The 25,326-nt window shown below is 42.8% G+C and overlaps 1 protein-coding gene and 1 long non-coding RNA gene across 3 annotated transcripts; one reads left to right on the top strand and one right to left on the bottom strand.

Moving 5' to 3' along the window:
- Positions 1-482: 482 nt before the first annotated feature.
- On the bottom strand, positions 483-24,632 carry CngA (Cyclic nucleotide-gated ion channel subunit A). Of its 2 annotated transcripts, XM_089471134.1 has the most exons (9): positions 23,913-24,632; positions 15,997-16,180; positions 15,280-15,901; positions 7,562-7,810; positions 7,305-7,467; positions 5,112-5,651; positions 3,024-3,689; positions 2,761-2,911; positions 485-2,687 (listed from the first exon to the last, which is right to left on the bottom strand). In XM_089471134.1, the coding sequence occupies exons 2-9, from the start codon at positions 16,095-16,097 to the stop codon at positions 2,528-2,530; spliced, it is 2,652 nt and encodes an 883-aa protein (XP_089327260.1). In that variant the 5' UTR covers positions 16,098-16,180; positions 23,913-24,632; the 3' UTR covers positions 485-2,527. The 2 variants fall into 2 exon arrangements, with proteins under 2 accessions (XP_017867113.1, XP_089327260.1); XM_018011624.2 differs by lacking the exons at positions 15,280-15,901; positions 15,997-16,180; positions 23,913-24,632 and adding an exon at positions 9,511-11,407 and having other exon boundaries at positions 483-2,687.
- Positions 10,511-11,604, top strand: LOC149268466 (uncharacterized). Its single transcript, XR_016270463.1, has 3 exons — positions 10,511-11,001; positions 11,065-11,249; positions 11,385-11,604. It is a non-coding gene; the product is annotated as an uncharacterized LOC149268466 (long non-coding RNA).
- Positions 24,633-25,326: the final 694 nt, after the last annotated feature.

The following is a 25,326-nucleotide window of genomic DNA, read 5'->3' as shown; positions in this document are numbered from 1 at the left end:
AGGTATTACGTTTTGCGTATTAGGTATTACGTATTGCGTATTACGTATTACGTATTGCGTATTACGTATTGCGTATTACGTATTACGTATTGCGTATACGTATTACGTATTGCGTATTACGTATTGAGTATTACGTATTGCGTATTGCGTATAACGTATTGCGTATTGCGTATTACGTATTGAGTATTACGTATTGCGTATTACGTATTGAGTATTACGTATTGCGTATTGCGTATTACGTATTTACATAACGCGCATTGCGTATTACGTATTGCGTATTACGTAACGCGTATTACGTATTGCGTATTACGTAACGTGAATTACGTAACGCGTATTACGTAACGCGTCTATGGGTAAAGCTTTCAAAATCTTTGATTATTATGGAATCTTCGCTTAATATCCTTGCTTTCAATGCTGTATCTATAAATAATTGTATGTGTATTTGTATATATGTTTATTTATTGAAATACTATATATTCCAAAAGACACTTTAAATATTTATTTGGCTACCTCAATACATCAGCCTTAAAGGAACTTTATGAAAAGGAAGTCCTTTTATTTCTTGTAGAGGCAACCCATTAACAATGTTAGGCGTAGCCTGCAGCAGTCGAGTTTTTGTTGTCGACTTTGTATATAAAAAACGCAAATCTTCCGCTCTCGCTCACACTCTCGTCTTCTCTGTCACTCACACATTCATCTATGTATCCATAATTCCATTGAAGCGTTGAAATTTTATTGTCTGTCATGTGCCTCAGAGCAGATTCATTCATTTCTAGTCATGGCAACATGGAAAATAAAGTCATATGAATATCCCGGCGAGATGTTGGCAAGGGGGCGTGGCTAGGGGCTGGCACAGGTGCGGTGTCATAGCGGAAGCGACACAGCCTGAGACACTTGGCAATTCGGTAGAGGGTTTCCTTTATTCTTATATTCGACTCTTATTTTTTGTCTATTTCTGGTTTTTTGGCTCATTTCATCAAAATTGATTTTCTTTTTCTTTTTTTAGGAGCAGAATGAGGTTGTCATTTGGCTGTGCGTGGCTTTCATTTTCACTTTGAGTTGCGCACGATTTGTTGACTGACTGCCGCCTGCCACGCCCCCTCTACCCACAGCCCGGCCGTGCGTCCGTCCGCCTTGCTTGTTATTTGAGCGCGTTACTCATACGCAGCGTGAAACGCACGAAAAAAACCAACACGTCTGCATTTCTCAGCGTACTTCACGTAATTGCTGCCTCCTTTGTCTGCCTGGCGAAGGCGAAGGCGAAGGCGAAGGCGTGGCATGGCAGCTCTTCCCACTTATTGGCCAACAATGCTGGCCAAGTGCTTAGATCTGTTATTGAGTGGATGCTTTAAAAGTTTTCTCTTTACATTTTATTCATAGTTTTCTGCTTACATATACATATATAACTCTCTCTCCCCCCCCCTCTCTCTCTCTCTCTCTTTCTTGCTTATATAAAAATACAGTTTTCCACATGTGTGAGTGTGTCTGTGTGTGTGTGTGTTTCTTTGTGTGTTTTGGCTTTGGAAGCTGTTTCTCTTAACACTGAATTACTTAAATTAAGAATTACAATTCGCTGAATCCAAAAATGTTAACATGATTTCTCGTTATTTGCCCAACTCTAGACACGCACACACAGACATACATCGATTTGTATACATATACATATACATATATATAGTAATTGTAGGTAGCATCCGTTTCGCTGCAAGGTGCAACCAGGTGTGGCTAATAGGAAATGCGTTTCTTGTTTACTTTACTTCCGTTGTCTCTCAATTTCTAGCTTTCTGCTTCAGCAAATTGGTGTCTCTTGGTGGTTGTTGTTTGTTGTAGTTCTTTGCATATATAATTATATATATCTCTAAATATATGTATATATACCTGCATATAGATGTATGCATTGTTGTACCTAAGCGTATTTGAAACGTCTCTCGTTTCATAGAAAAATAAAATCTAGCTTGTAAAATTGGACTATTGCCGAGTTGGCATTCAAAATGCCATTTCAGCTTTCGCATATGTACAACGATCTTCCCTCTCTCTCTCTCTCTCTCTTTCTCTCTGTGTGTGCTTTACAAAAAAATTAATTACTTTTAGTTAGTTGTGTAATTTCAATTTGTTTTTCCCACGTTTCTGTTGTGTTCTGGCTCTCTTAACTAATCTACTTTTACACACTTTGAGGCACATTCAGTTTGAATCATTTTACAAATTTATAAAGTTGCGCTACATAAAAACAAAACCTTCCCCCTCCCCTCTCTCTCTCTCTCTCTCTCTCTCTCTGTGCTGGGCACCTGCTTGGCGCTGCCCTAAAACTAATTGTTAAAATTAAAAATTGATTTGAAAGCGCACGAGCTGGCGCTCAGCCAACTCGAACCCAACTCCAACTCGATAGCAACTTTTTAATCTGCAGCATGTCCATGCTCCATATTCCATATGTACCAGCTCCTTGGCCTGCTGCGCGAAGCGTCATGCATTTATCACTGGAGTGTCGCCATGCGGCTGGCCCTGTTCGGGTCGCCCCCTCTGCCCGGCCTTAGAGCGTGTTCTGTTTGGCCGCATCGCCGCATTTGGCAGCTGCCTCAAGGCGGGCACGTGGGCGCCGCTTGGTCTGCAGGGAATAGAGACGACCGCTGCGTGTTCGCATCTGTGGCTCCGCACCGTCCCGACCACCAGATCCGCCACCGCCGCCGCTGCTGCTTATCGTGAATGATGAAACGCTTTAGACTGAATTGCACAACAAAATGTGAAGAATGGCTGCCTACTCACTTGAGCTCCAGCTTGGCCAGACGCTGCTTGATTTTGGCCTGGCTGGCCGTGTACTCGGCCAGCAGGCGCGCCAGCCGCATGTTCAGGTTCTCCACGGACAGCTCCAGCTTCTCGATGCCGCCCTCGATGCTGTCGTGCACGCGCTGCGAATCTGTGTGTGGAGCAGAAACGGAAGAAACGGAATAACGGAAGTTAGCTAGCTGCCGGAAGTGGCCGAAAATGCTGTGTGCCCACATATACGTAGATATATGAGCGGCGATTACCCGCAAAGATCTGCTCGTCCAGCAGCCCGTCCTTGCGCAGCAGCTGGCAGCCGCGCTGGGTGAGCGTGGAGCGCGCCTCAGGATAGTCGGCTAGCGTTTCCCACAGATCCCGCTTGGCCAGACAGAAGAGATCCGAGTAGCCGAGCGAGCGTACGTTCGCCGTGCGTCGATTGCCCGTCCGGTTGCCCGCTATCTCCAGCACGGACACCTCGCCGAACACCGAGCCAGCGCCCAAGGTGGCCAGCACGGTGACGCCATTGTCGCCCACGACGGACAGCTTGCCACGCTTCACAATGTACATCTCCTTGCCGACGTCGCCCTTGCGGCAGATGTAGTCGCCGGGACTGAAGACCTGCAGCTTCAGCTTCAGCACCAGCGCCTCCAGCAGGCCCGGCTCCGTGTCGTGGAAGATGCGCACCTGCTTCAGCGTATCCATGTGCACCTGTATGGCTATCTCGGCTTTCAGCTTGTCCGGCAGCGCCGCCAGCACCCGCTCCTCGTCCAGGGCTCCGCTCTGCGACCAGGTGTACGCGAACCAGCGAATCACGCGCGCCTCCAGCTCATGGCCCACACGCCGGAAGGCCATGTACTGCTTGACGCCATCCATGCGATTCTGGAACTCCACCCGCGCCACATTCATGTTGGATATCATCGAGCCGATGTTACCTGCGGAGCAATGTGGTTTTCATAAAATGTTTTGTGGTGTAGCTATGTGCAATGATTCGTATGTTTACAGGGTATCTGCAGGGTATCTACAGGGAGTCTACGGTGTATGTTCAGGATATGTACAGGATATTTAAAGGGTTTGTATAGGGTATCTCCAGGGTACTTACAGAGTATCTTTAGGGTATACATAGTGTATCTATATGATAACTACAGGGTATCTCGAGCGCATCAAGCTATCTATCAGCTAGTACAGCTTAGACAATAGTCAATCCTCCACCAACTCTTTTAAGTCTATGATTTTCCTGCGCATATGGGCATTATTAATGTTTCATATTCACAGGGTATTTGCTAGTCGAGCACATTCCTGTCTAGCAAACGTGCATCTGCTACATTTTCATCAACATACATACATATATTTCTCTTACACATATCGACGCCATTATGAGACATTGTCAATCAATATTATGAAATATTCAAATAATGGAACGGGTATCTGCCTAGTCGAGCATGCATGCCATTCATACTTTTATTGCCTGTTTTGTTAGAGACTCGTTTTAATTTCGACAGCCATTTCCGTTGCGCCACTTGTGTGTCGTAAATTCTTCAAGGGGCCCACGCGTAGCGCAACGGAACGCGTGGCACAAAGGCGACTAATGGCGGCACTTCCGGTGCACAGAGGACCACGCAGACCGATAGACAGACAGACAGAGAGAGAGAGAGCGAGAGAGACAGAGAGACAGACAGCATTAGCATCTTCTCCATATGTACATATGATGGTAAAATATGCCACTTTGACGAACTTTGCATTCATCATGGGTAAGTAAATTTGTTTGCCCAGATGTCAGACGAGGACAAGAGCAACAGCAGCAGCAGCAGCAGCAGCAGCAGCAGCAGCAGCAGCAGCAGCTGCCCGGTAATGGCAGCGATAAGCAGGACGACAAAAATGATAAAAAGGCACGTTTGCCAAAAAAAAAAAAGAAGAGAAGAAGAAGAAGAGGAAGAGCGTGGCGAATGTGAAGGCGTTGACAGCAACAAATCAACCCTGCACATGCTAAAATGAAAAACAAAACAAAGTAGAGCAGCAGCAGCAGCAGCAGCAACAATAATGAATAATGTGGGTCGGAGACGGTGCTGGGTACGGACTCCGAAAGGGACACGGACGTGTGGGTCGTTGTCCCTGACGTACGTGGCGGGCTGTAAATTAATACCCATTGATGTCACAGATGTCACTCGGCAACCAATTAAACGATCAGACGAAATATTTGCGTAAACAATGCGCCAAAACAAACAGGCGAGAACCCAAAATGAAGCGAGCTGCCCTCAGACTCTCTCGCTACAAAGGACCTTAACTAGAAATATATATATGTATATGTATATGTATACATATACAGTACATAGATTTGCATTTGCGTATCTACTCACCCACAATGGTGGCAAAGATGAGGACGCCGGCGAGAAAGTCGGCGACCACAAATAAATATTCAACATCATTCTCGGGCGTCGGCGTCTCTCCAATCGTCGTCAGCGTCAGCGTTGACCAATAGAAGCTATAGATATATTGTCGCTGCAGCGTATTGTTTCGCGTTCCATTCAAATTGTAGACCCACGAGTCGGAGCTGAAGCCAATCTCGTAGCTGATGGCAAAGTACATGCACGCATTCCAATGGATCAGCACCAGAATGGCCAGCACCACCTTGCAGATGCGAAAGGCATTTGGGTAGCCCGTTGCCGTCTCGGTGCGATCGAACCACTCCCAGAGGCGGGGCAGGCGCAGCAATCGATTCAGCCGCACAATCACCGGACAGGGCAGATACAGGCTGGAGCAGGTCTCCGGCGGCCACCAGATGTAGGCCAGGTCTGTGGGCAGCATGGACAGCACGTCCAGGTACCAGCCCTTGGTGTGGAAATAATGACGCCGCAGCCGGAACGCATCGCGCACTAGGAGACCCTGGTCCAGAAAGCCTGCGGATGGAGACGAAAGTTGTATTAAATACGGCCGGGATCAGCATGCTGTGTGCGGTTGGCCCTGTGCGTGTCCGTGTCCGTGTCCGTATACGTGTGCGTGGGCGTGTGGTTATGCCTTTTGGTTATTGTTTTTCCCTATGCCACATGCAGCGAGGCATTTCACAGTTGGCAGCGCAACAGAAATGCAAAACTTGAACTAAAACTTTGATACCCTTGCAGCAGCCACTGGATAATCCGCTTTGCTTATTTACACAAATCCTTTGCAGGATTTGAGCATCTGACTGAGAAGTCTTCAGTGGGCTAAAACTGCGAGCTCAGTTTGCTTGAACAAGATTTCCAGTCGGGCTAATGGAATTCTTGATGCGGAGACTACTTAAGAGCTTGAGATGAGAAACTGTTAAATAATTTTCAATTATTATATGTAGTTAGGATTAGGCATATCTTTTAAGTGATATCAACATGGCGAAGAGCTGAACAGAGCTTTTATATTAGCAAACAAAAATTCGCCTGAGCTAAGAAGAAAGTTCTATTCCAAGTCCTAGGGCAAGTGAGAGTCGAAGTTGATGTCTAAGCTTAAGTTCATGTCCAAGTCAGAGTCGAAGTCTATGTTCAAGCTTATGTCCAAGTCCAAGTCAAATTCAAAGTCCAAGTTAAAGTTCAAGTTAGGTCTAGACCCAATATTAAGTCCAAATTAAAGTCAAAGTTCAGGACCAGGTCCAAGTCCAGGTCTAGGTCTAGTTCTAGATCCAAATCCAAGTCAAAATCCAGGTTCAGGTCACAGCAGGCCAGACCCAAGCCGATGTCTAGGCCCAGGTTCAGGTTAGGTCCAGCTCCAACTACAGGTTCCGGTTCAAGTCCAGGCTCTGTACTCCTAGTCTTAATCTTACTCAGCTATAAATCCCTGTACGACTAAGTTCTATAGCTCAAAATCAGTATTTTGAAATGCAAAATACGAAATGCTAAATTGTAAACCAATAATACAATATGCTAATAGCTAGAATACAACTGATTTATCTGCTACTCTTAGCTAAGACCTAAGCAAAGATCTAAGCTAAGACCTACAGCTCAGATAAAGCCGTACTCAAACTGTTGCAGGGGATTTGTAGCCGAGGCAACTCAGTTTTCATGTACGCTGCAGCTGCGTCTATCATCTTATTTTCAACTGAAAAGCAAGAGAGCCTTAGTCTCATTATTTTGAAGTGTAAGCTGTGAACTGAACTAGTTGTGAACTATTACAGTTAGCGCATTCTTTTCCATCAAATTTCGTGTTTGCTTTGCTATTCAGTTTTATCTCGACTCGCTTCACAAAGTGACAATGCTCACGGCGAGTGTATTCCACAGAAATCCCTTTTGTTGTTGCCGTCTGAAATGTCAAGGCTGGCTTATTCCTGCATTTGGCAACTCGCAGACAAACACACACACACACACACACATACACACATGCTGATGTATGTATTGTATATGGAAGCACAAATGGTTTTTACTGGCAACCATTGTCTGCCTCGGCTTAGTCAGAGCAAAAGCCACCAAGTCTCATTTGCATAAGCAGTCGCAGTCGCAGTCGCAGCACTACCAGCAGCATCACTTCTCTGCCCCTGCCGCTGCCTCGACCGTCGCCAGTCTGCTGACTGACTGAGATGGGCAACTTACCTTCGTGCATGTGCACCAGCGTATCCAGCAGGTAAATGAAATCGCACAGATAGTCCAGGGTGTACCAAACGGCGGGCGCATTCTTGTTGATCTCCCAGAAAACGGAACGGCCCACCACAAAGATGATATTATAGAGCACCGCCAGCGACACCACAGCGAGCCACTGTCATAGTGCATACATATACATATACATACACATATGCATATGTTCGATTAGCTAATGGATTGCCATGGGTTACAAGTTCTTGATGACTTACCCTGTAATGGGACTGCAGCGTGGGATCCACGGAGAGGCGATTGCATAGAGCGCTGCTGCCGCGAATTTCGCTCGATAGCGCCGCATCGTCCATGGCACCGGTTTTGCCTATTTTGTCCGTGTTGGTGGCATTCGAGAACTTCTCGAGGAACCAGTCCGGCGGTTTGGCGCGATTCCGTTTTGTCAGACGTTGGCGCAGCGCCTGCAGCGTGCGTCGCAACGCTGACGGTTTGCTCCCTTTGCTCGGCTCCTGCAGATACAAAATGTCAGAGTATGGCATCAAGTTTATTTCACAAAAAGTTTATCGACCCTGCTCCCGCTTCGTGCCGTCCTGCTCTCCCCCTCCCCATTCACCATCCCCGCTAGTCATGTGAAATGTGCCACACAACTGGCGCTAGCTAATTGAAACATTTTAATGGCCATCTACATTGCCTTTGTGCGCTCGGTCGGGGTAACCACATTAAAACTTGGTCAGCATCTTGTAAGTTTGACGCTTCAATTTTGTTATGTCTGCACAGCTGCAGCAGGGCGAGCGACTCTGGAGCTCGCACCAAGGGAAACTATGTACTCTCGCTGAAGTTTGTATAGATATGCACATAGCTGAGCTGTACAAGTCTTCCTATTGAGTGCGTTATGTTTCACTTAAGCTTTAAGTGATGGATCACATAAAGGCGATGCCATAGCTGGGGGATTATTCAATTATTGCTTTAGCTGCTGCTTAGGACTTGGCAAGCAGCAGAAGCTTTGGTAAGCATAAGCAATCAACATGTTCTGGGAATGAATAGTAAATTAAAATTGCCCTTCTATGCGATTTTCATAAGAGTCCAACATTTATATACATATATACTCTTTAAGAGAAGTATGCTTATACATACTGATAATAATCTAAAGTGTTCAATCAATGCTTGGCCTAAATGTCCATGACTCTTCTTTGCGATTCTCATGCAGTCAAGTTAAGCTTTTAAGTGTTACACTGTTTGTGATTTTTGTCACGAAATGCTTAATAAGCAATCAATATATATGTTGTATGTATTTTGTTTTGGCTAATAATAAAGGGTGATTCACACCAAGTAAACCTTGCTCTTCTCTGCATTTCTCATATATCCAAGCAGGGGTGTTTAATTTGAATAATATTAATGTATAAAATATAATATTACTAAAATAATATAAATCCATTAAAACGAGCGAGTCATTGCTTCAATATACAAGAGCAGCCTTCCAGACGATTCTCGAAGTTTCATAAAGCCTTTTAGATAACATACATAGAAGTGTTAATACAAATACACTCTCACTCAGATCTGTTTATCTTTTGCTATCATATGTCTTGACTACAGGGTATCTCCTCATCAATCACACTCAGTCATATCATCATACTAATGACACTGAACACTTTGAGGTCAAGAGGGTAACAGCACATTTAGTTAACAGACAAGTTAGTCTTGGTGCTTATGCTAGGGGTTCCCATAGCATCTAAAGTTTATACTACATACATACATTGTACACATACGAATACATATGTTGGTATGTGAAGACTTTAAGGCTAGCACACACACACACACACACACACACGCACACACTCATGTGCCATCACACACGTGATGCTTGTTTCGCGTTTACTCTGCACATCCTGAGATTAGGGGCGTGTGCTTGACAGTCTAATAAACGCGTATCAGTCGCTGCCAGCGGTTAATCCATTAAGCTATATAGCAACGCATGACTCCCTATGCGTGGGAGAGTGTGTGTGAGTATGTGTGTGACAGTTGGTATGAAAGTTGGGATTCAATGTGACGCATATATCGCTATCTATATAGCAGCCCTTTGGGCGCAATACTAATGACAATGCAATGCCACGCCTCCCGCTGCGCCCAGCTGTAGTGAAGGTCGCACACACACACACACACAAGCAAACATTTGGTATTTATTTATGTACTACTTTAAGCTGACATTTACCGCATCGTTCTGTTGTGGCAGTTGTTGTTGTTGTTGTCCGGCTATGGCTGCTATATCCAAAGATTGCACCATGGCTTTGACTTTGAAATGTCGCATGCAAAAGCGACGTTAACGTCGCACGCGTCTTTTGTCTCTCTCTTTCACTTGGCACTTTCAATTTGAGTCGTTAACTTTAACCTACAACTGTTGGGAATAGCGTTTTAATTAAATACCGTTAGCCTTTTTCGCAGCTGCGCATGCGCGTCGACGTCGAATGGCCCGTTAGCACTGGAAAAAAAATGCGTTGCGCGCTTTGCATCTGCCATTGAAGGCAATACTAGCAACGTCGCGACGTCAGCAGCGACGCCGACGTCGAAGTCGACGTCAAAGTCACGAACGCGCTGCTCTGGCCACGGCAGGCATACACAATAACTAAATGTGGTTTTTTGTTGCTGTTGTTGTTGTTGTTGCTTTTGTTGCTGTTGTCAATTCGAATTGCTGTTTTTTCTTTATTTTATTTTGTCTTTTTTTTTTTTGCTGCTGCTGCTGTTGTATTTTGCAATTTTCTTAATTTGCATGTGCCGACGTCGGCGATGTCGTCGGCGTTTAATTAATTAACCCGCAAAAGTCTCAAGTGACTTGAGTCCTTCATTGCCAGCGCCACCTGGCAGCCGCAGCCGCAGCCCCAGCCAGAGGACAAAAGACTTGTTATTGTTGTTGTTGCTGGTGCTATTTGTGTGGGGTGTGGATACTATAGCCATTGATGGCAATTTGACAAGATTGATGACACTTTCAGCTGAACTGCGCGCGTTTTTGTAAACGTTTTTTAATTGTCTGGCCATCATTTAATTAAGCTGAAAGCCGTTGGCAGGCGGACAAGCAAACTGAACGAAGGCGATCAAGCGAGAGCGGAGCGGCTAGATATCGATAGTTAATCGCTAATTCGATATGTTTGGCCGGACAGTGTTTACATATGCATTTAGCGAAAACTGGTGCATAAATTAAGCTGGCAGGAAGCAGCCAACCAGTTGTAAATTGTTGATGTTGTAAACATGTTGATTAAATGCTGATGAGCTCATCCACTCACTAGTTGCATGTCAAATTATTTATGCAGTTACTGTATACACAACTTATTTTTGTTATATTTGCAAGGTTACAGCCAAAAACTCAACTGATTCGGATTCGCAGCAGCAGCAGCAGCAGCTCTTGTGCTTGAAATTACAATCGGAATTGGAATCGAAATATAATTTGAATTACCCCCCGCCGGCGCCGCAATCATCCATGAGCTGTGCTGCTGAGACCCCAGCGGCTGGCTCTGGCCTGATTGGCATTCACAGCGCTGCGTCGTGAGCTGCACAATAAATTTCCATAATTGCCCGGCGTCCGTTAGGTGTTGACACAGCTGAGGTGGCCAGGTGGGTAGGTGGGCAGGTGGGCGATACTGCCAGGCGGTTAGACGCACCAGTATTATGCTAAGCAAATCAAGTGCCGCCGTTGATGTTTATTGCATGCGTGAGTTTTATGCCCAAATAAAATTGCTTTAAGTGACTTTTAAAATCCCCCACAAAAAAGCAGAGACTACAAGACCTTTGGAAATGACCAGTGGACACGAAATTGAAATGCCAGCCAAGAGAAGGTCAGGTTTGGGCACGTGGCACCAATTGAGGCAGACAAACCCAAAGCTCTCAATGGAAATTGTCTTGCTGCTAACCGGCTGGGCATGTAACTGAAACTGTTCTCAATCAAATGTGTTTACAAGTGTAAGTGTGTGTGTGTGTGCCTGTGTGTGTGTGGGTCTCCTATTTCCGTTTTTGACAGGGGCAAGCCCCGAAAAGTAAAAGATTGAATGTCAAGTGCGAAACACAAAATATTTACTATTTCATTTATGTTTGCAGATGTGCTACTGCTGTAGGAAATAGGCCTGCTTGAGTCTTACGAACAGTGTTGAGCAACGTTTGCATTTCATAGATATGGCCAGTTTTCTATCGGCCATCTTTAATTTGCATGTAATTTCCGTTAGTTGTTTGGGATTTTGAGTGATTATATTGTCAAATAATTTGCAAAGCTGTGGCACCTGCTAATCTAATCAAATCTAATTGAACTGGAATTATGGATAAATATTAAATGTATGGGATTATGCAAATCCATTTATTTTAATTAATATCTATTTTTTGTTTAATCGAGAATATATGAGTACATCCTACTGGAATTATACAGTTAGAGAAATGTAGTTGAATATTCTTTTCTAATTATTTCTTTTATGGAAATTTGCTATGATATATATATATTAAACAATTTAATGCGTAATTTTTGACAAATTTATCAGCGCTGTAAATTAATGCTTTAAGGCCTTAAAACCAGCTCTGCTTAAATATTAAAGCGTGCAAATTGAATTTAAGCGACGGGTCTCATTAATAAGGTCTCAATAATAAGGTCTCGCCGTATCAAAAGGACCTTCTTTAACTTTTTGGCTTCTGAGCTGAATCGTAATATGATTTACAGCTCGACGCACTGCGAATAATACGAAATACATTACAAAATTGCAAATTTATGACTCGACACATTCGTTATTCCGTTTTCCATATGCTGGCTCCGTGTAATAACGGGGGACACGAGCCACTATCATAAACAACATTCAATTGTCAAGCTGATAACCTCTTTATACCTCCATTTCTATTTCTATATATATATATATATTTTTTTTTTTGTGCGTACTTGAACTTTGATACATATGCCAGAAATGATTATTTACTTGTTATTGCGATATAGTTATCTGCAATATTTGTTCTATTATTTGTTTTTCCAAAAGAGATTTTTTCCGTGTGTTTGGGCTTAATGCATCAGCGAGCGACGTGGGAAATTATGCAAATGTGTCGCAAATTGGATGACGATGACCATAAACAACAGCGCTTATCGATGACAGCAGCAGCAACAACAGCAACTGAAATGACAGTCACACACACACACACACACGCACATGTTGACTAACAAGGCTTTTGCTGCTGGTCCAAAAAGGACCCTCATCAACACAAAATCCAGCTGCCCGGCGTCCCTTTTTTTTTTGCTGGCTTGACTAATCTTTTGCGTCTTGTTGGTATTTGTTTACACAGCGAATTAGTCAATTTTTGATTTAGTGCCAGCAACTCCTTTTATTTTATTTATATATATATACATATATATATTCTTTATCAATTTGGAAAATTTTTTGTCTTTTGTTTTGCTGCCGTTGGCGAACGCGTTTTTTGCGCAACTGAAAATTTGTACAAAATTGACTAAGCGTCCTGCTGCTGCTGCTGCTGCTGGCTAACAGCGCGGGGAGGGGAGAGGGGGACGGGACAGGACATTCAGCGTTTTGTTTGCTCGAGTGTCCTGCCAGCTCAAATTGCACAGAAAACAATAAGCAAAACAGAGTCACAAAACGGCAACCAATCGAAGGCAGTAAAAAAAAACAAAAAAAAAAATGAAAGAGAAATGTTGTTGAGCAATGCTGAAAGTAGTATTGGAAGGTATGGCAGGCAAATAGAGCTCATTAATCGGTTTAATGGCCCCAGGACTTGGTGTTCTCTGTTCATCGAACTTCAGCAACACGCCAAAAAAAAAAAACAAAGAACAAACTCTTTCCAACTTTTGAGTTATGTATAAAGCACTCGAGCTGAAAATATCTCTATGTACATATATATATATATAGCTATTTATGTGTATTTGTGTGTGTGTGTGTGTGTGTGGCCTCCGTTTTGCGGTTTTTGTGTTGGCCAAATTGACAACACACCTCAAAAGCATTACAACAACCAAGCCAATGTTTGAATGCGGGCGGGTTGCTTGATTGTATTGTGTGGTTCCTGATGCCCGCCCAGCTGGCCGATTGGGATGGCTTGGGTTGGCTTCCACTAGCTCTTTGTTTTTGGTTTGGGCTGCTCTACTACCATTTGTATTTATTTCACTGCGTTCTCGTTGTTTCGCGTCCCGCTCCGTTACCTCTGCCGTCATTTATGAAATGGCATTGAAACTGTTTGGTGTTTCTGTTGCTTTTGCCGATTCTCTGTCTGTTTCAGTTTCATTTTCAGTTTCAGTCTTTGTGGCTGCCTTTCACTTTAAGCGACGTGTGTGTGTGTGTGTATGTGTGTCTCAATGCTCTTATCTATCAAATTGGTCGTCGGCCAAGATTCCGATTCCCCTCCCTTGCCCGCAGCTCGACGTGACCAGCTGATATGGCTGTGGTCAGTCGGCGCTGAGCCTCGGAGCCTTTTTACTCACTTAAGTATTTATAGCTTGAGGGTCAAATTAAGTTCTAAACAGACCTTTATTTCTGTACATTAATTTTTTTTTTTTTTTTTTTGTTATCTTCTTTACTGGGACAAGGTCTAAATAATGTAATTATCCAAGCTTTTTCAAATTGGAGTTGCCTCGAATAAGACATGGGATTTAGGGCGTTCTTTGTGGACCTTAATGTTTGACTTGAATGGCAGTAAGTGTTGGAAAATGTTACAAAATTATTTATTATAGTATTTATGTTGAGAAAGTTTTTTACTTTAGGGGTCAAATTGAAATTGAAATAAATATTTTTAATATTTTAATTTATATGAAAAATTATATTTTTATTACACATTTTTTTTTAATTTTTAGTATTTTTTTAATGATCCAAAAATTTGTCGAGCGTCAAACTCTTTTTATTTATATTTATTTTTATTTATATAACTATTATACTATATTATTATCTAATATTCCCCTAATATATTGCTTAACCAATCTTGGCTTCTTTGCCAGCGTATGAAATTGTCGACTTAGTGTCGCACTCTCTGTGCGTTTCATCATTTTTATTTATGTAATTTGACACGTGCTAATAAAAATTTCTGTGGCCATACATAAATGGCAGTCAGCTGCCAGCGAGCTCCCAGCATGGAGTATGAAAGCATGATGGCTTCGAGCTTCGAGCTTGGAGCGTGGTCGGCCGACGCGTCGGCTACGTGACAATAGAGGAAGTAATTAAAACGCGATTTACGGCAAGGTCAACTTTATGAAGGTCTGCAGTTCATTTGCATGGCAGACATGGGTTACGGACGCACACGAAAAAAAAAAAAAAAAATTAATAAAATAGCGCAAAAAAGAAAGAACTTGGGACTCGGCCGCTGTCTCTCACTCTCTCTCTCTCTCACACACACACAGACACACAAATTAAATGATGCGGGTGTAGCAAGTGATATTGGCACTGTTCCTTTACCTATGCCCCTCTCTCTCTCTCTCTCTGCTCAGTCATAAAATGTAGCATAGTGTTGCACTCCCACTCCCGCCCACTCTCTGAAAGGCAGAAAGAAGTTACTGTCACTCCTCCACTCTCTCTATCTCTGTCCCGCTCGCTCTTACAGCGCTGCCCGCAGCTTGGCTCGTGCCATTGTTTTATTGTTATTCATATTGCTGTTCCTGTTTGTTGTTGTTGTTGTTGTTGTTTTGTGGTTGTCGCTCTCGATGGCGTCAATCAATTAGCGCAATTACTTAATTACGGCCCACATAATTGAATTGGCCGAGCGTCCTCAGAGTTATGACCGGGCCAAAATGAAAATGAAAATGAAAATGAAATTCATGCAACAAATGCTTGTGTGTGTGTGTGTGTGTGTCTGCGCTAGAGCATCGCAGTGCTTATCTCTCGTATCTCTGGCTATTTATCTCGCACTTCATTAACCAACGCCTCTTGTATATGTGGCATATTAAATTACGCATACGCCGTGTGATTTATGTGATGTTAAGACTCGTTTCGATTGAATCGATGCCGCGCCGCGCCGCACTTGTACTCACTTGTATCAGTTTCCTGCCATTCTCCAGATAGTTGGCGTCGCTGGCACGTGGCTGGGTTGACTTCTGCTCGGCCAGGTCAATTGCCTCTTCTCTGTTATCCTTGGCAAAGCCGACCTCATCGAACGGCAGCTCCCTTTGCCTGCTCACCTTATGCTGGTGTTGGTGTTTGTATTGGTGTTGGTGTTGGTGTTGATGTTGGTGCTGGTGCTGGTGCTGGTGTTGGTGCTTCATCTTCGCCTCCTCCTCATCAGCATCATCATCGTCTTCGTCGTCATCATCGTCGTCATCATCATCATCATCATCATAGTTTCTGCGCTGCCAGCTGCTGTTGTTGCTGCAGCTGCTGCGCGGATAGTGTAACTGCTGTTCATCCGGCTCAGCGCCGTCGGTTGGACCCATGGGCAACGGCATTGCCGTTTGGTTGGCAATCAAATGCTTGCGCGGCAGACACACGCCGCCCTCCCCGCCGACTGCCGCCAGCGTCGGCTGAAATGGGGCGTAGAGGCCGCCGCTTACCTCCAGCTCCTCGTGCGCCGGATTGCAGCTGGAGGGGCCCAGCTGGGCGGGCGCCGAGGCGACGGGGCTGACAAAACGTGTCGTGCGATACATAGGACGGGAGAGGCTGTAACCGCAAAAAAAAGAAAAGCAAAACAAAACAAATAATAAAAAGGGGGCGTGCCACAATCAAATAAACTTGATGTAGCCATTCGCACTCACTTGTAGCCGTATTTGGGCGATTCGGTCTCGGGGCGGCGTCTGCTGGACATCATTGTGTTGACCCGATCTCCGCGGGCGGCTGCCATCATATAAGTCCACATTGCGGCTCATCCACGGCCGTGCTACGCTAAGCACATGGTGCACGGTCCCGGGAAATAGAAAACAGCGTCAGGTAAGAGCGGAGCTGCAACGGCAAAGGCCAACACATTAAAGCACTTGGCGGGACAATTGTGGTTGAAGTGTGGCAATCAAATACTAGCCAGGCCATAAAACTACCGTTTGTGGCCTATGGGGGCGGGGACGGGGGCGTGGGTGGTTACGGTAATTAAGCAATTAAAATGGAGCTCAAGTCGCAGCGCCGCAAGGTATGCAACACGAAAATTGCAGAGCGCAGAGGCAGATCCAGGGAGCAGCATCAAGAGCTCCCGGTGGCAAGTCGCAAGTCGTAAGCTGCAAGTCGCCCGGGCGCCTTTTTGATGACTTCCTGTGGCCATAAAATCAGCATAGAACACTCACTCAGCTTACTTTTATGTCAGCATTTTATTTTGCTCGCTTTATAGTTCTCTGCAGCGACTGCGACTGCGGCTGAGATTGAGACTTTGATTTTGGTTTTGGTTTTGGTTTGGTTGATTTCAAGTGCAGCTGCGCCAGCCAAAGGCTTTAGCATATTTTTATTAGACGATCAGATAGTTATAAACAGTTGAGGGACTTGGCATTTAAGGCGTTTCAATTATAGCCCGAAAGGAGAAGAGCCTTGAGGCGGCGAGTGTGCGAGTTTGAGCAGCGCTGAATTTTGCAGTCGAAGGCTGCTAGAGTTGTAGAGATGTATGTGTGTATAGGTATATATGTATGTGTTTTAACACTCACACTGAAGAGCAATCTTCACACTGCGAATCCTGCTGCGAATGAGTGTCCTGAGCTCGAGACTGTTCCAGAAAAATGACAGCTCTAAAGCGAGCAGCCGAGGCTACTAAACGATTTAGCGCTACTCGAGTGAGTTGCACACTACGACTAGAGTCGAATGATGCCACACTTGTAATCACCGAAATGCTATCCAATGAGCAGCTGCTCGAGGCTAACGAGCGAGAGAAGGAAGGCGCAACACCAGAGGCGACACCAGAGTGCAGAGTGCAGCACACAGCGAGCGCTGTGAGAGGGGGCAACAGTGAGAGGGGGAACAGTGCAGTGCGAGGAGGAACAATGAGAGGAGGCTGTGAGTGTGCAGCAGGAAGAGCTCGACGAAAGGATGCTAAACGCAAACACTTATCCCGGACATAAAAACCAGAGCTAAATCGTAAGTTAAATGAGGCTAATTTTTTTTTATCTATCACAAGCGCTCTCTGGCCGCAGATGCGGTCGGAGCTGAGTCGAGTGTGTGAGTGAAGGAGAAAGGACGAAGGATGCTTAGCGTAAGATACGAGAATTCCAGCATGGCAGCAAGTACCGAGCCCCAACCGAAGAATGGCCAACTTTATGTCGGCATCGAAAAATAAATGAAAAATGAATGAATAAAAAATGAAAAATGAATTGAAATTTTATCCAACTGAACTTTGCGGCTGTCCACAGCTATGGCGTGCAGATAATCCAATTAAGCAGAGGGTATTTATGTTGCAAAATTAATATAATACAAACAATAAACACAAGCACACACACACACACTTATATACACACATATGTATGCGTGTAAAAATAAATTCTTGAATTTCTTTGTAGTCTATGAATGAAAACTTTTTATTTATTCTGGACAACAAGCTGAGCTTTGGTGCAACTTTTTCAATTGTATATATATAATATAATACGCAATACATACATAAATATACAATATATATATATGAAGCTTAGGCTTAGACTGACGTGGCTTGATTAAATCAACTCAACATGCTGATCAGCAATATATACACTGCGCGTCATCAGGTTAGCGCCCCCCTTTACACTCAACCTCAAAGCTAAATAAAATCTAAACCATCAGAGCTCCATCTTTGAAATTTTTTTACTTTATACTCCGTTTATTTCTTTTTAAAATACAAAAAGAATGGCACTGTAACATTAAGGATTATTTTTAAATAATTTTTTTTGTAAAATGTACAAAAAAACATGTAACAAAAATTTGGTCATCAGATTAGCGCCCCCTGCGCTAAATTCAATTTATTTAAGCTAATGACCAAAAATAACACCGTATTTTAAGCTATTATTATTTTTAAGTAATATTAGTAGTGCGTAGTGCCGTTTTTTGTTTGAAATTACTTCAAAAATTCGATTAGGAGTGGAATTATAAAGTTGTTCAATATTGTTCAAGGATATGGTTGGCCAAGCGTGTTCAGTACCTTCGATTAACTCTGTCTTTGCACTATAATGCTTTCCGGACTCATATACTTCCTGACCATCCATCCCCAGACGTTTCCAATGATATTAAGGTCGAGTGAGTAAGGTGGCCACTCCATGAGATCAATTTTTTGGCCCTGAATCCAGGACTTCAGGGATTTGGATTTGGATTTGGAGCATTATCATGCTGGGAAATCTAATGCCGGTTTTCAGACAGGTTATAGAAATGCGGAACAGCAGTTTTAAACATGGTGTTATAGTCCTATGCGTTCATGCGCGATGTCAAAAATTGAAGCTTACAAGCGCTGTAGTAAGATATTGCACCCTACATCAATGCCACACCACCCCCCCGCCGCAACGGCTTGGAAACCATTCCAAATTATGTTCTTCTAAGCGCAGGTCATGGATATAATAAATTTAGCCATCAGTTCCTTCCAAATTCAATTTTTCTCATCAGAAAAGCCAACATGCTGCCATTGGATAAACCACGTCATGTTCGCCCGGCCAAAATTAATGCGTATTTCTTTTCTCAGCATATCGACTGGTGTCTTTTTTTTACATTCTGTTTCTTTAGGTAATTAACTTTCCTTATTGCTCTTTGGACCGTTGATAAGCTCGTCTTAACACCGATTTTATCCCTAATCTTGGTGGTCGATTCATGGGAATTCGAAGCTTCCCGAACTAATGCTCTTCTATTTCCTTCTGAAATCGCTTGATTATTGCCGCTTATATAGTTTTTTCCATAGTTTTCCCTATTTGTAAGAAAATTGCCACTTAGTTTTCTGTTTTTTTCCGGTTTTTTCAGCAATTTTATGGTTGCATAGTCTAGATTCAAAGTATGCCTCAATCTTTGATTTTCAACCAAAGATAAAACTGTTTCTTTACCCATACTATAAATATATTGAATGCTTTGAGCTCCACAAAAAATTTGGTGAGTGTAATTGCCAAAATAAGCAAGATAATTACAATTGCATTTGGGGGCGCTAATCTGATGACGCAAAATAAGTGCACACATTTTTTGCGAAAATAGAAAAGAATGGAAAATAAAACATAACGGGTTTTCACTCGCGCTTTTTTTTGGTATGAGAGACATCTCATATGATGATAATGAAATAAAAAAAAAAACCAAGAAGTTGCGTGCAATAGGCAAAGAGAAAAACGTAAAAGAAAATGAGTGTAAGGGGGGGCGCTAACCTGATGACGCGCAGTGTATGTATACATATGTATTTATACCCTATAGAGACTATAGGCGCCCTCTTCTAACTGTTACATTTAGTTATCAAAAAGCTGAATACCCTACTCCCTCTTTTTGGCACTGAGCATTGCAAAATATGCGCGGCTATTTCTGAGAAAATTTCGTAGCATACTTTTCTGGGCAGGAATAATTGCATTTCAAGTTAACAGGAAAGCAAGCAAATGCTAATAACGTTTCATTGTATGCAAAGTTTACAAAAGCTTTTAAAGCGTTTCATTGAAATTTAAAGTATTTAGAGAAATGGGCTTTTTAATGGTTTAGCAAATTGTTTTCTTTTTTTTCGAGCTGTTTTAAAAATAAACAAAAGTGAGAGTGAGATAATCTATATAAATAAATTTAAGCTCAAATATTTTATGAATGTATTGCTATGAATATAAACTCCTTTAATTCTCCCCCACTGAATATCCTTATCTTAAAACCCAATAAAACAAATATAGAAAATTTTATAAAAATAATCAACAAGCTCAAAATAGACCTATAATGTATATATAATGTAATATAGTATGTAAACAATGTATATAAAGTAAATAATGTATATCATGTAAATAATGCCTGAAGTCGCCTTTGTCGCTCTGGCTTAACAAAAATTGTTATTTATAATTAATTCTTGGTAACAATAAATAAATAAAGTAATAAATAAATTAAATTATTACAAATTATACAAAAAGCTATAGAAAAGTAATATAAATTATATTTATTTTATTTTTATTAACTGCAGCAAGAACTCTACTCAATTTACTCGACTTTCTCAATTATGTCAAATTTATGCATTTTCAAATGAATATTTATGCCTTGACTGCACATGCTAAACATATGTCATATCCAAATAGAACCTTAGCTCAGCTCAACAAATAAAAGGGAACAAAATGATTGGAGTACAGTTCATGACCCCCGCTGGTGCAGAGCGAGCGACTTTATCCAGTTGTCCACGAATGTGTCTATAAATAATGTGCTTTAATCTAGCCGCAAGCAGCATAGACAACAAACTAATGAGGCGCAAATGATAAATACAAGCTGACAGCGCATTCCAGACAAACATAAGCAAAAGCAGAAGAAGAAGCAGAAACTGAAGCTGAAGCTGAAGCAAAAAAATAATAAAGAAAAGAAAACTCGACCAGCTGCAAATGTGAGTCACAGCAACATTTTTTTGTACAAATTGAGCTAAAATGCAAATTGTATAAAATGTGTGTTTTTATTTTCTTTTTTTGCTCATCTCTCTTTCTGCTTTGGCAGATAATCAAAAAACGTGCGCAAAAATTAAGCAAAATGCGAAATTTTCTTTACATAATTTCCACTTGACTAGAGCGTGGAGACTAAACAGGCGGCAAATGGAGGAAGGGCAGCAGTAGCCAAAGGAGCAGGAGTAGCCAAAGGAGCAGCAGCAGCCGCAGCAGCAGCAGCACTGCAGCCAGTCCTTCTTTGTGTGCCTTTTTATACCCTGAACCCATTTTCAATGGGAAATCAGGGTATAATGGTTTTGTTGAAATGTATGTAACAGGCAGAAGGAGGCGTGGCAGACCCCACAAAGTATATATATTCTTGATCAGGGCGACGAGCTGAGTTGATTTGGCCCTGTCCGTCTGTCTGTCCGTCTGTCCGTATGTATGAACGCGTCGATTTCAGAAGATATAAGAGCTAGAGACTTCAAATTTTTTTTAAAATGTCCGTAATTACAGCGCGCATATCAAGTTTATCATTAAAAATCGATAACTCATCCCGATCTTTTTTTATCGATAAAAAACCTTATCGAAAACCAGTTATAAAATTATATCTTCTACACCTTTATTGCTAGAGTCTCCAAATTTTTAATGTATGCTTATATGCAATTTATACAATTTCGGTTTTTGTTAAAATTTACCCGCCACCCTTAAATTCACCCCCTCACCTTCACTTTTGTAAAAAGCGTATTTCAAATACTAGAGACTTGTGCTTTGGCAATTACATGCATATTCATGATATAATCATAATCTGAAAGTTTCATGAAGATCGTACGTCCACAAAAAAAGTTATTAAGCAATTAAGTTCTCATAGTAAGCGCACACTGCCGCCCATGCGTGTTTATGCTTGTGTGTGTATATGTATGTAATTGTTTGTGTATGTGTGTGTGTGTGTGTGTGTGTGTGTGTATGTGTGTGTGTGTATGCGTTTGTGTGTGTATTCATGTGTGTGTGTATGTGTGTCGCAGTTCGCAGTTCGTGTCGTGTTTCTTATGTAAGCTGAAAGACGCGAAAAATTATTGAAATATCTATTGCTCCAAGGGTTCAGGGGATCTCGTAGTCGAGCAGTCTCGACTAGAGCTTTCTTACTTGTTTTTTCTTGCCTTTGTCTGGCATTTAACTGTCGCGTGATTTTATGTCATAGATTATCTGTGTAGCTGCACGCTTCAGCTCTTTCGCAGCATTCAATTTTAAGTGCAATTTTTGGTTTGCCAAAAGGAAAAAAAAAGAGGAGCAGAAGACTCCACTCCCATTCCAATCAGAGAGCTGGCTGCAGTTCTGATGAGTCAGTGGCAAAGTCTTTGACCGCATCAAAATCTGAGAAACTTGTATAAAAAAGTAGAAGTCAAATAGGGTGTGAGTGTACGTGTTCGTATGTGTATGTGTGTGTGTGTGACATTCAAAAATGGGCTGGCTAGGTTTGCGCTGGGCAGGATTTTAGACAAAGCAGCGCAGATCAATTTTTAGCTATAAAATCAAAGTAAATCCATTTATCAACTTCAGCAGCAAACAGTTTCGTGCAGATAACAGCAGAGAGAGAGAGAGAGAGAGAGAGAGAGAGAGAGAGAGAGCGAGAGTGAGATAGAGATAGAGACTTGACTTTGATAGAATGCAGCAACGGCTACAACAGCAGCAGCAGCAGCAGCAGCAGCACGCACTTGACCAAGTTTTTAAGGCCAAGTGCCTTAGAGCCATTAAATACTTGTCGAGCAGCTTTAGACAAACAAATTGTTGAGGCCCATCGAGGCACGGTTCATAACACGCCCAATCAGCCCAGCCGCAAAACGTAGCAATTAACGCTTGGGCTGCAGCCAGCAGCCAGCAGCCAGGACGAAACAAGGACTCACTTGGCATCAGATTACACATCATCTGGCTGGTCTCTGCTGTGGCCCGCTGTGTTGTTGATGCTTTAGCTAAATCGTTTGACTCGACTTGGAATTGCTAACGAGCTATAAATGGGTGATGTGGTCTCTCTCTGTGTGTGTCTGTGTGTGTGTGTTAAGTGTGTGTGAGCCTCATTTGTAATGATTAAGTTGCACAGCGAGCTTGTGGTGTTTATGCCCCAATGGAATCGTTTACACGCATGCCAGCAGCTTATGAAAGAAGAAGAAGACGAAGAAGAAGAAGCAGCAGCAGCAACGAAAGTGAAAGATTAGCAGCAGCAGCTGATTTATATTCAATTGCTGCTTTAATAAAACATACAAAGAGAGAGAGTGAGAGAGGAGAGAGAGAGAGATACATACATGAAATCAAGGAAAAGTAAATAAACCGATCAGCAAATAATAATTAAACGAGCGTATATAGTCCATACAGTACATCTGACAAATATGGCTGACAAAACTGGCTGGCCGAAAAAGGGCAGTTAAGTGCTTTATAACATGACGCTTAAGCACGATATCACGTATACGCCATGTGTGTGGCGTTCGAAAAGGCCTGAGACGCTCGCCTGACTGCCAGACGGACAGACAGACTGGCAGCAGGTGCTGCCGCTGCTGCTGTTGCTGCCGTTGCTGCTGCACAGGCGTCAGGAGCACAAAATATGCTAATGTCAATTATTTTGTGCGTAATTTGCTTTCATGCTTCAAGCACATATCAAATTTGCTCCCACCTCCACTCCACACGCCCCCCATAATGATGAATATTAATTTTTTTTTTTTCATTTCGCTCGCATAACACTTAGCACAATGCGCTAATAATTTCATGAGCTCTAAGCGACACGAACAGCAATCGACAACTTATCTAATCTGTGCATACAGATTATATACAGATATACACACTTGTATACATATAAATATAAATATAAATATGAATATCTATCTATCTGCCGATATACATATTCCTGCTGACACCGGAAAGGTGAGACTGGCTTCAATTAACATTCGTGCACGTAGACGCAATAACGCAAATGGATTTGGGTTTCATAAAAATACGTTATTTATGGAGTTTACTGCCGAGTGGGCGCCCCTTTTGGCAGGTTTAGTTTATTAATATGCTCGCTTATAGTTAACAATTGCGATTGGCATTCAAATCAGCTGCTAAAAGGACACTCCACTCAGCGCACAGGATCGCTGCCATCGGACAGGTGGTGATAGCCTGAATGTGAATGTGGTTCTGGAGCTTACCTAAGGCTATGTGCTTCCTCTTTGAGTTGAGTTGTATTAATCCGGCAAAACTGTCAGGCAGCGTGTAATCCTATTAAACGTGGCTACGCTAGCTGCTGCCTGTTGGCTCCTGTCTCCTGTCTCCTGGCTCCTGGCTGCTGGGGGCTATACCAATGCCACCTCACTCTCACTCGCACGCCCTCTAAGTCTTTCGCTCTTTCTCACTCTTGATTTTTCTTTCTTTAGTATTTGAATTTTTTCACTTTTTTACACAATTATTTAAATGCGTGCAGTAATTTCAAATGAAATTTGAATATGTATTTTTCTTATTGTGCCGCGCATATTTTTACAAACACTCACACACACAAAGAGACGGCATGCACACGCACATACACCGAGAGCAAGAGGGCTGTGAATTAACAGCAAAAATGGCGTTGATTTTTGCACTTTAATTGAATAAAAATTCAAATGTTGATGCTGTGTATCAAAATAACGCGCGCGCCAACTAACAGACACACGCACACGCACACGTGCACACACACTGTCAAACGCAAAAAGGACGAATAACGGAACAGCAGCGGCAGAAGCAGCAGCAGCAGCAGAGAAACGTTGCGCGCCGTGTACGTTCGCATGCCTGGCTAACGGCGCAATGAGCGCCTGTGGGAGAACACAGAACCAAAGGCGAATGCAAATGGCAAAAGCAGCACCAGACGCAGCAGCAGCAGCAGCAACAGCAGCAGTTGCTGTGGCAGCGGCAGCGTTCGCAGCAGTAGCAGCAGCAGCCGAGCAGAGCCGATAGCAGACGCGGCGAGAGCAGCTTATGTGCGTATGTATGTGTGTATGCGTGCTTTTCATTCATGCTTAGCAAGAGCTTTTTGTGCGAAAGCTTTGCGCGCATAATAGAAAACCTGTTGCTTGCTTTTGTGCTACTGTTGTTGTTGTTGCTGGCAATTGTGATTTTTGCCAGTGTTGCCATACGTCTAGCAGCTGTTGCCAGGCGGCGTGCGAAATGGCAACATAAATTAATTAAATTGATGTTTAAGCAATGGCATGCTGTTATTTTTGTTGTTGTAGTTATTGTTATTGCTGAGCCTGGTTTATTAACCCGCCTACAGCGCGATTTGCCTGACACATTGACAAATTGCTGCAAATCCAAATATGAGATAAAGAATCCTGGAGACTGAACTTGATTAATGTCGGTCTGGCTGCCTGTCTGCGAGCTGTCCCCGCCAGCCGTGGCTCTGGCACAGTTCATTTGATTTGATCGAAACATGTCGCCCGGCCATGCCCAATAGCTCAATTAGTTCTTCTTTTATCTACTAGAATTTGTTGTCTAATTGAATAAACATTTGCATTTACATGTTGGGGGTCTGAACTCAAACATCTTTGAAGTTCATGTTCAGTATTTTGGCACCTGCTGCTGCTGCTGCTGCTG

Source organism: Drosophila arizonae, chromosome 5 (genome assembly GCF_054131065.1).
Source record: "Drosophila arizonae isolate 15081-1271.41 chromosome 5, UAZ_ARI_1.0, whole genome shotgun sequence".
NCBI classification, from domain to species: Eukaryota; Metazoa; Arthropoda; class Insecta; order Diptera; family Drosophilidae; genus Drosophila; species Drosophila arizonae.
This window is presented reverse-complemented; position numbering and strand designations above follow the sequence as displayed.